The 11,761-nt window shown below is 36.6% G+C and overlaps 1 protein-coding gene across 1 annotated transcript; it reads right to left on the minus strand.

The window, feature by feature from the left end:
- Nucleotides 1-1,966: 1,966 nt before the first annotated feature.
- Nucleotides 1,967-3,064, minus strand: LOC131040460 (F-box/kelch-repeat protein At5g15710-like). The gene has a single exon (XM_057973399.2). The coding sequence runs from the start codon at nt 3,062-3,064 to the stop codon at nt 1,967-1,969; it is 1,098 nt and encodes a 365-aa protein (XP_057829382.2).
- Between the last annotated feature and the right edge of the window lie 8,697 nt (nt 3,065-11,761).

Consider the following 11,761-nt stretch of genomic DNA (forward strand, 5'->3'; position numbering starts at 1 on the left):
CAGCAGTTACAACATGTATGAAGTTTTCATGGCGAACCAAGAGCGCCTCAACCTGCAGGAGGAGAGAACGAAAAATATTTTCTGTTAAGGGGGAGCACAGATGACCATATCATTTATGTGGTTAAAGATTCATTTTTGGATGAAGGGTTTATTTTAGAATCAGTTATTCAGTGTGAAGGGGAGCATAACAGAAGATGAGGTTTTTGACTCGGATCTGTTATGGAGAAGGCTTATCCGCAGTGTTCAGGAGCAGTCTCTGGTGAAGCTCAAATCTTTCATGGGTCTGGTTCTGTAAGGGTTGAAATGGAGAGCAGGGGATGCCACAGTGCATGGCTGTGTCGGTTAGCCTTCAGGGGGAGATTGTTAGGAATATGAAGTCTAACGGTCGCATGACTGTTCATTTTTCCAGACTCTTCACTTGATAGTTGAATATGATTGTATAAATAGATGAGTACAAACCATGTAAACGTTATTAGCTAATAGATGTTATTCCCTGCTTGCAAATGGATGTAGCCATTTTTATGGTAAACCACTTAAATAGTTATGTCATATGTTATTTTGTGTGTTTTTCTTAATTTTCTTTCAGCTATTTGGTATTCTTTATATGTTTTTCTCTACAAGGCATTTGACACCCCTGTACCGAGGCGGGTAATATTAGGTAACATATTGCATCCAGTTTTCAATGTCCTCTATTCAATAATATATCAAATCCTATTCTAGGAGTTTTGGCTTCTATTATTGAGCAACATTACCCGCCTGATTCAGTTTCATATTCTAACAAATCTCATGACTTAGATGTTGTCACTGATATTCTGATTCAAGTCCATATTCTAACAAATCTCATGACTCAGATGTTGTCACTGGCATTGCACATTTACTATGTACAGTCTAACCACTCCATTCACTCTTCACCATCATCAAACACATTACATAACACTTTGAGCAGAAACTTGACGCTATGCATTTCTTGTTTATTTGTAAATTCTCTCAATATTTTAAATAAATTCTGTGCATGCCCATTTTTAATTACTAGAGTCAATTTCACCAAATACGGATGGCAAAATATTTATATTGGATAGGTACGAAATCCGTACGGTCAAATAATAATCGCAATCATGAGAGTCGTAATCAAACAGAGTCATCCATGGTAGCCGGGATGCTTACGGTACGAACGGTTACCACGAATGATTTATTATAGGAGGTGGATTCATAGATTTAAAGCTCAATTTTATTGTAAAACCAAAAAATACTAGTCAGATTATATCCGAAACCTAAGTTGAAATCAATGAATGGTCCCCTCACGCAATTTGCAGGGGAACACAAATAACAACGGATATAAAACATAACAAGAAGAAATGTTACGTGGTTTAATGGCCAATTTGCAGGGGAACACAATTAACAACGGATATAAAACATAACAAGAAGAAATGTTACGTGGTTTAATGGCCAAAGCTGTTTGCTTTATTGCTGTCATTCAGAAGAATAAGCAAACATTTGTGTACAATGATGGAAAAATATCAACAACTACGCATCGCTTTCTATTGAAATTGGCTTACAACAACATTCGATACACAAGCATCCCAAAGATGTCTTACAAAGATTTCGAATAAAACCTAGAACGAGCTCTTTGAAAGCATGAAATTTAGTATTAAAAATAAGTCCAGCCGTCTTCAAACCAAAATTATTGAAGTAAATAAATTTTATACATTTTTAGATTGAGGCTTCAATGACCACCCAACCCACGGATCAAAGAATAAACAATTAAAGAATAAATTTACAAGGATTTGCAATACACAAGTATATATGTCCAGCTCCTTCCTGAAATTTATTTTATTAAAAAAACCAATCAAACAATAAACTTACAAGGATTTGCCGTGCACAATTGTATAAGTCCGTCTCCTTCCTACAGTTACTCCGAATTTTGATTCTTCAAAGTTGCTGCACCGCCGCAAAATCACAAGCAAACTTAAGAGAATTTAGTACCAGTCATAATTTCCAGTGGAAGGCATCTCATGCTCACGTATCTCATATCTGCAGGAAACTTGGGCAGCCAATTCCAAGACCTTTTTCTCACATCATACACAAGTATCTCCATGCTCTCATTAGCTCTGAAACAGATCTTATCTCCCACTCCCACGCATTCAAACCAATTTGAATTCGAACTCTTCCTGAATTCTTCACACACAAAACTGGGCATTTTCCCAATCTCTTCCCACTTGTAGTCCTCCTTTGCCGTCTTCTGAGAAACTAACTCCCACATAATTACGCCTTTCAAACAGTGATTATCTTCAATTGCCCCAACCACAAACACACCACTCTTACAACAAGCAAGCCGACCCCACAAATTGTTGGTGTCTGCAGTGGGCATAGCCATAACTCTGGTGATCCCCTGTTCAATATTGTAGGCCATTATACCCCCACTGGCAGTCACACCGAACAAAGAGCCCCTGAAGAAGAATACATTTTCGTTTCTTATAACCACATCAGGAATGCTGCCTGCAACTTTCCATGCCTTGGTAGTCGAATTATATGCTTCTACTACAACTGTACCAGCGCTGCTCATGCCCACCACCATGACTGTATATTCGTCCATCTTATTCCCTGCTGGTAAAATTGCCTTAGCCATGATTCTACTCACAGAAACCATTTTTGGCAGCGTCGAGTACATTTGGGTAAGAGGATTGCAAACACATAGCGTTGGAGAATTAAAGCCAAAGCAAACATTGGCGTTAATGTCTGCCAAGAGTAACCCGGAAGCAGATCCTCTGAAATTGATGGGGTAGTCATGAGGTATGAAAGATAAAGAACTGGTTCGCCAAGTGTGAGTGAAGAAAGAATAAATTAGCGGATGCAGTTGGGTTTTGGCAGGGCAAAGAATGAGAAATGGCTGGCTATTTCTTGCTATGGAATTGAAATGATGTGATGAGAAGAGAGTATTCCAGGTCTTGCAAACAGCCCTGAAACGGAAGAAGCAGTCCACTGGAAGGCATTCCAGTATTCTCTCCATCAAATGTTCAGGCAAATCTGACCACATTGTTTGCTTACAAATTCTAAGAGCAACCATTTTCACGCCTAGAGACAATTATCTCAAATAGAGATGGGCAAATATTTATAGTAAATGAGTAAGAGCAAAGAAGCCGAGCAAGGGCAAAGAAGCCGAGCAAGGACTTGTGGAGTCATATCGCAGGCATGAAAATCATGGTCAAAGAAAGCCAACCAACCACGGCGATGAGGAATTTTTATTGTCAATGCACCGTTGTTTAAGATAAGAGGGGGTCCGCAAATTAATATCATTCTTTACACGAGGTAGTTTGACCAATGTTTCATTGTTTTTTTTTCTTTTTCTTTTTTCCCTAAGCGTGGTGTTTTTTTTTTCAAAAACCTCCTTGAGCTTTGATTGATTGTTTTTTGCGCTTAAAAAACAAAAAAAAAGGAGGAGTTTCAAAAGGGTCCTGATCCTTGTACAACAGGATAGATCAAATGGCACTACAAAACAACAAGAGACAACCAAGACGAATAGCAAACGAACAACAAAAAACATCAAAACTTACAAACACCCAACCTCAAGTTAAGGTGGTTTAAATCCAAATTGTTCCAAAGATTTTTGTTTCATGGAGCAATAGTTAACAAGCTCTAAGCTTTTTCTCTTCACCCACGGAGGAGAACAGGCATTTAAACTTGAAACCAAAGAAGAGGTGTTTGTCTTCTCACCATCAATAGGCGCTTTCCCTCTATTTTCAGCCCTTGGAGCAGCGTTGTCATAGCCACCAATAGGCTGCCATTTCTCATTATTGGGGCAACTAGCACTAGAGTGACCCAATTTACAACAACAATGGCAAAAAATAGAAGAGTCTTCAAAAACAATAGGCTGCACCCACACTCCAAACCTGGAGTGAAGAGAAACCTGAGAAGGGAGCTCCTTGTTTTTCTCCATAAGCATACAAAAACGAGCACAGATCAAACGCTTCTAAAATTTTGTGACGGAATTAGCATTAAGATACTGTCCAAAAGTGTTTGCAATGAGTTGAAAAACTTCCTCACCCCAGAATTCCAAAGGAAACTTTGGCAACTGGACCCACAAAAGGAACTTACTAGTATCTTCCTTCAAAGGATTAAATCCAGGGGCCCAATTATTAAGGACAAGTCCATTGTGTCCTATAAACCAAGGACCATCTAAAAGGTTCATGGAGCAATCATTTGGATTTGAAAAGGAGAATAAGAAGAAAATGTTAAGCATAGCAGCAACCTCAACCTTACCTCCTAGGTTCCACCTCTGACCCATCCATCTTCTCATGGCATCTATGTTGGGATGATTCCCTCAGAATTTCCCAACAAGAGGATTACTGAATGAAGCCCCCATCTTGCAAGCAAGCAAGTCTAGGATATCAATTTCCATCACATCCTCCATAGTCTGTGTAGGAACAAAAGAGTCAGGGGAAGTAAACATCTCTTCAACCTCAACATCCACACCTGGTTGAGGGGTAACAAGATTAGACCCTTCAACTATATCATGTGTAGGAGCAACAATCTAAAAAGCACATCACAGTAGGGGCAACAAACACACCACCAACACCAGGAGACTTGAAATGTTAGGGAATCCATCACACTAGTATTGAAAGAAGGCACAATGTTGAAGGAGGCCTCAGGCGGGATAAGATGACTCACACCCAACAAAACATTATCATTCTGCAAGGAAGGAACACAAATCCTAGAAGCATTGGGAGTCCTTCCAAGGGAAAGAGGGGAGACCTCGTCACCCACCACTGCAGGGTCTTTGGGTTTAGGAAGAAGAAAACTCCTCCGAAGGATGAGCCCAAAGTGACCCCTATCAAAACAAGCTGCAACAAGTTTAGAACCCGAAACAAAACGATTCAGCTGGAACCTTTATTTTGCTTCTTGTCAAAGAGAAAAGAGGGAAACGTATTCTTCATCCTCAGTGTCTTCCAACAGAGTATCAAGGAGGAGCTCCTCCTCCACACCCTCAACTGGATCAGTAAACCCACAAGCCCCAACAGCCATGCCATCATCGGAGCAACCACTGATAGTGTTGCAGAGGGTAGTCGTTCCCCAAGCAAGTTGAGAACCAAGTACCAAAGCCAAAGGACCATCCATATCCTTCCCATAGTTGTCATCTGCACCTTCCTCTCCATCCCAGGTCGAAGAGCACCCACCTACTGATGTTGTTGCGGCTAGGGTTTTCGTCACCCTAGCCTTCCTTGCGCGCGTCTCCATTTTTATCAAAATAAGCACAAGGTGTATTATGATTATTATTTTATGTACTACTTTTTAGTATTATTATTATTTAATATATTTATATTTTTGCTTAAAACAACAAAACTTGATTCTTGTTCTTTATTCTATTAAAAAATAATGTGTAAAGATCATAATTTTTAATCAATGGATGCAATAAATAATTGCATTTAAAATGTTTACTAAACAATAAATACTATCTTAATAATAGGTGTTAGAGAGTTGACATAAATAAATCTCAATATCAATAATTCTAAATTGGCATAAATTGAACACAGTCCTGATTAGAAGTTATGAGAGTTCAAATTGAAAATGTCTATTGATTAGAGGTCGAGTGATGAAGGGATACACCACCCAACACTTACACATAGCACAACATCGTATAATAACTCATAAAATTTAAGAATAAAAACAACTCACTTTCGATTTCTTCAATAGGATGGAATTACATATTCATAAATTACCATTCTACAATCGCATGTCCTTAACATAATCAACTCTCTAAGAAAACACTACAATTTTGAGACACAATCTGTACAAATGGAAGTATCTTCTATATCCTGTGTTCACGTCTTTATTGGCACCAATAACTGTCTTAGAATGTTATAGAAAGAGTAGCTCCCCCTTTCTAGGTGCTATACGTCTAATCATTCATTTTCTCGCCTATGAAAATTTTCATCTAAAACTTGAAATTTTGTAGCACAACTTTTGAGAGTCATAACATTTGACTTGGGCATTCGATCTGCTCTTATAATATAACATTGAAAATATTGCAAATAGATATACAACACCAAAATTATTTTAAGACCATTTCATCCATTTCAAGCATTTTTGAGGCATCTAAGGTCTTCAAATTTAGTTTGAAACTTTATAGAAGAAATTTCCCAAGACAAAAACTTTAATATCTCCCAAATGGAACATGATATTGAGATGATTCTTTCACCAGTCATTTTATTTTTTAATTCTACTCCTAGGTGTTAGCTTTCATATTTATATATGCAAGTTTAGGCCCACTTACTAAAAAATTTATGCAATTATTTTTTGTCAGTTCAAACTTATAACTATCCTACACCTCATAAGTGTCATCATGAGCTCCAAAACAACTAAATAAACCAACAAAATAGAAGGAAAATGCATTTTAGGGGTCATGCAAGACTTCCCTTACACCACTGGATGCTCTTACATTAGACACCCAAGGTAATTTGAGGACTGACCTTGTCATATCTCTAATGTTAGAGAAAAATCAAGATGGCCAACCTCTTCCTTAAACAACCATGACGAATCTTCAATGGGCCTTCCTTTCCAATTAACCATATATTATTCATAGTGGAGGTTTATTGTACTCCTTCCCACATATCTATCCAATACCTCTTCTATCTCTTCCTTCTCAAGAGTAGATGCCAAAATACTCCATTGTATTTTTTTTAGTCCCTCTTCAATGCCTCCTTCATGATACTCTATCAAATCATAAAAGAAATGTTGAACGTAAATGATTTGTTAATTCCACTTGGTATGCATTTCCTAATTCATGTTTCTTTGCAATCCTTCATGGTCTAAACTTCATCTTTTTTAACTTATTATATGTTCCCAGAAGGAACTTTTCTTTCCTCAAGTGAACCATGACTTTTGTTTTTTTTTCGCCTTTTCATTGTAGTGAAAGTACATCTTAATAATGTTCTTTCTTACTTCTTCATGCAAATTCTTCATGTGTTTTTTAAAGTCCTCAACATCAACACTGTTCTTTTCTCCTTTCTCCATCTTCCTCAACTTAGAAGCATTTCTCTGACTACTCCCACATACAATATGAATAGGGATTTATCAGTAATTCTATTAATAAAATTATTGTAAGAAAATTATGATTGTGATAATATGAAATCCCATCCCTTGGGCGTATCTCCTACGAAGCATCTCAATAGGTTGCCCAAACTTTTATTCATTGCCTTTGTCTATTTATCAATCTATAGATGGTGTGTAGAACTAAACTTAAAATCTTCTTTAATTTCCTCCATAAGCTCCTCCAAAATTACCTAGCAAATTTATTATCTCTCTAAAATTATACTCTTTGGTAGACCATGTAGTCTTACCGCCACTATAAAAACCAACTTTGCAATGTCAAAACATCATTAGGCTTTTGAAATGAATGAAATGATCCATCTTAAAAAATTTATCAACTACCACAAATATTGAGTCATGTCCCCATTGTATCCATGGTAAATCAATAACAAAATGCATATTGATATCTTCCCATGGTCTCTTTAGTGCAAGTATTGGCTAATATAACCCAATATTCTAACTTAGTCCTTTGGCCATCTAACCCAACAACCTCCATCTTCAATCTGTCAACAAATTTTTTCTTCTACTTTAGTTATTCACAACTTTGTTTGACCTTCCACTCTTGAGCTTCAAAACAAAATTATCACTCTACAAAAACTCAACCCATTTTAAGTGCCTCTAATTTAATTTCCCATGAGTATTGAGATACTACAAAATATCAACCATTTTAAGTTTCTTCCATTTAACCCATTTTACTTGCTTCTTTCAGCTCCTTTCTTTCTCTCACTCTTTCCCCATCCATCTCTATTTTCCTATCTCTCCACATCTCTATTTATATCTCTTTATTCCCACCCCTCTCTTTTTCACTCTATCTCTCCTACTCTATTTCTTTATCTCTCTATTTATCTATCTCTTTCTTACTCCTCTCTATCCCTTTCTATCCATATATTTATCTACTTTTATCTCTCTACCTCTCCCTCTATCTATATGTGTCTGTCTCTCCCTTTCCTTCTCCCTCTCCCTCTATATATGATCTATATTTCCCTCTTTGTACCCTCTTCTCCCTCTTGCTCTCTACAAATATCCCTCCCTTTCTCGACCTCTATATATTTATCTTCCCCCTCTATGTATGTCTACCTCTCTCTCTTCCCATATCTCTTGATATAAATCCACAAAAATGAAAACTTCACTAGGATTTCGTATGTTTATCTCTACAAATATTAATCGATCTCTCCCCCTCTTTTCTCTCTCTCTCAATATCTACCTATCTCTCTCCCTTTCTCTACCTACATCTCTCTATCCTTTTCCCTCTATATCTATCCATCTCTCTCCCTCCCTCCTTCTCTATCTTCTCCCTCTCTATCTCTACCTCTTTCTCTCTTTCTCGAATCCCTATATATCTTTATCTCTCCCTCTCTAGATTTATTTATCTATCTCTATTTCTCTTAGTATATTGAATAAATAGCTTTATAAGTTTATCATTGTACTCTATCTCCCCTCTCTCCATGTACTTCTTTATCCCTTCCTCTCTATGTTCCCCTATCTATACATCTCTCCTATTTCCACCTCTTCTTCTTTCTCCCTTTCTACCTATCTCTCTCCCTTCTCATTACTCTACCTCTATCTCTCTCATTATCTCCCTCCCTCTCTACCTATCTCTCTCCCTTTATCTTCCCCCCTCTCTCTCCATATCCCTCTCCCTCTATACCTATTTTTCTCCTTTTCTCTATATCTATACTGATATATCCTCTTTGAATTTCTATCTCTCCCTCTCCTGCTAGTTATTCCCCTCTCTATATTTTTATCTATCTCTCATCATTTCCCTCTCTACCCATTTATCTATTTTTCTTTTACTCTAATTACATTTTATTGCCCTCTTTCTTTTCCCCTCTTTCTTTTCCCCTCTATCTTTCCCAAGTCATATATATATCTAGATATTCCATCCTATTGAGATATCCCTATATCTCCCTCTCACACTCTATCTCCCTCTCTCCCTATTGCTATAGGTCTTTTAATATCTTTTCTTCTCTCTCTCCATCTCTATCTACCTATCACTCTCTCCATATCCATCTATATATTATTATTTGTATCTCTTTCTTATTTACTCCATCTCTCATCCCATATCTCCTACTCTCTCTCTCTTTCTCTCTCTCTATATGTATGTATGTATTTGTGCATGTATGTGTGCATGTGCATGTGTATGTGTATGTGTATGTGATAATATGAAATCCCATCCCTTGGGTGTATCTCCTACGAAGCATCTCAATAGGTTGCCCAAACTTCTATTCATTGCCTTTGTCTGTTTATCAATCTACAAATGGTGTGTAGAACTAAACTTAAAATCTTCTTTAATTTCCTCCATAAGCTCCTCCAAAATTACCTAGCAAATTTATTATCTCTCTAAAATTATACTCTTTGGTAGACCATGTAGTCTTACCGCCACTATAAAACCCAACTTTGCAATGTGAAAACATCATTAGGCTTCTGAAATGGAATGAAATGATCCATCTTTAAAAAATTATCAACTACCACAAATATTGAGTCATGTCCCCGTTGTATCCATGGTAAATCAATAACAAAATGCATATTGATATCTTCCCATGGTCTCTTTAGTGCAAGTATTGGCTAATATAACCCAATATAAGCATGTGTATGTGTGTGTCTATGTCTAAGTATAAATATTTAAATACATGTGTGTGTGTGTGTATCCAAAAGATAAAAAACTCATCAATATTTTATATATATTGAGGGTTTCTTAAAGTTATCACTGCTTTCTATCTCTCCTCTCTATCTCTCTCTCTATCTATTCAATCATCTCTCTCTCTCTTCTATATTTCATATATATATATATATATATCCCTCCCTCTATCTAGTTAGCTCTATCTCTCTACCTATTTCTCTCTCTTTCTCTTTCCTCTATCTTTTCCTAGTTATATGTCTCTATATATATGTTCATCTTTCTATCCCTATCTCTCCTCTCTATATAATTCTCTCTCTCTCTCTCTCTACCTATCTCTCTCCCTTTCTCTTCCCCTCTATATTTCATAAGTTGAATATATCCCTAGATATCTCTCCCTATTTCTATCCATAGCTCTCCTTCTCTCTCCCTCTCTCCTTCTCTCCTTATAATTCCCTCTTTGTCTCTCTATGATTCCTCTCCTCTCTCTATTTTTATCCTATCATGTCACTCTCTATCAAGTTATCTCAATATCTACCTCTCACTCATATACATACACACTCCCTATTTCTCTCGCTCTATCTCTATAAATATATCTCTCTCCCTCTCTCTATGTATCTCTTTACCTCTCAGATTACCTCTCTCTATTACTTCTCTATCATGTTTTTTCTCTCTCACACACCTTCCCCTCCATCTCTATCTCCCTATCTCTCTCCATCTAAGTTATCTATATCTCATTATCTTTAGCTCTTTTTATCCACTTCATCTACCATGCTCTCTATCTATCTATCTATCTATCTATTTGTATATTTGTCTGTTTGTCTATATGTCTATATATCTTTATATCCTCCTCTCTAGGCCTCCCTCGCTCTATTTGTACCTTCCTATATCTCTATATTTATCTATCCCTTTACCTTTGTCCATCCTTCTATATCGTTTTGTCCCTCTCCCTATATCTCCATTTCTATCTCTATCTTCCTCATCCTTTTTAGCTCTAGACATGTCTCCCTCTTTTTATCCATCCATATTTCCTCTCTCTCTTATTAGACCTTTATATCTATATCTTTCTTCTCCTCTCTAGATCTCTCTCCCTATCTCTATCTCTCAATATTTCTCCTTCTATCTCTCCCTTGTTTATATCTATCTATTTATCACTCCATCTCCATTTACCCCTATATATCTCCCTATCTCTATCTTTATTTTAATCTCTCTATATATTTATCTATTTCATCTCTTTCTATACCTCTAGATCCTCTATCTCTCTCTATTTATCTCTCCCTCTTCCTTTCCCTCTCCATCTCCATTTACATATTTGTCTCTCTCCCTATTACAAATGGATTCTAATTTTATTTTCAATTCAAATATTTTTGTTTTAGTTATGTTTAGATCTTATTTCTTGTTGGGGATGTTGGGGGAGTTTCTCCTCCCACTTCTATCACAAGGAGAGAGAGAGAGAGAGAGAGAGAGAGAGAGAGAGAGAGAGAGAGAGAGAGAGAGAGAGAGAGGTGTCAAGAGATTAGATACAACTTAGAAAATATAGAGGGAAGGAGAGAAAAGGAGAGAAGAGTTAGAAAGAGGTACAAATATATGGAAAGATAAGGAGATGGAGATAAGGGGAGAAAGATAAAGAGAAGAAAATATAATATAAAAATAAAGGTCTAGGAAGAGGGAGAAGGAGAGAGAAGAATGGATAGAGAGAGGGATAGGTATTTAGAGATAGAGGTCTAAAGAGTGAAAGATAGAGGTAGAGGCATAAATAGATAGATGTAGAGGGAAAGATAAATATAGAGAGAGGTAGGGAGGTAGTATTGGTAGTGGAACTTGATTATCTTCTTAACTCGTAGATTTTTATTTCAGTTGTATTTGAATCTTAGTTATTAATGGGACACATTTTGGTCTCTTGCATAAAAATAGATCCTATTTATAAGAAGAGACTCGATGATTATTTTGAGTAGTTACGACTACCCTTAGACAACTATAAGATGATAAGATTCTACTAATAATTAAAATTGACTATTTGAAAAATGATAAGATCTTCCAAAAACTACACTTAACCGTACT

Source organism: Cryptomeria japonica, chromosome 10, assembly GCF_030272615.1.
Source record: "Cryptomeria japonica chromosome 10, Sugi_1.0, whole genome shotgun sequence".
NCBI lineage: Eukaryota > Viridiplantae > Streptophyta > Pinopsida > Cupressales > Cupressaceae > Cryptomeria > Cryptomeria japonica.

Bases quoted from the DNA above. Each gene is read 5' to 3' on its own strand.
- LOC131040460 (XM_057973399.2), bottom strand. From the start codon at position 3,064: ATGGTTGCTCTTAGAATTTGTAAGCAAACAATGTGGTCAGATTTGCCT.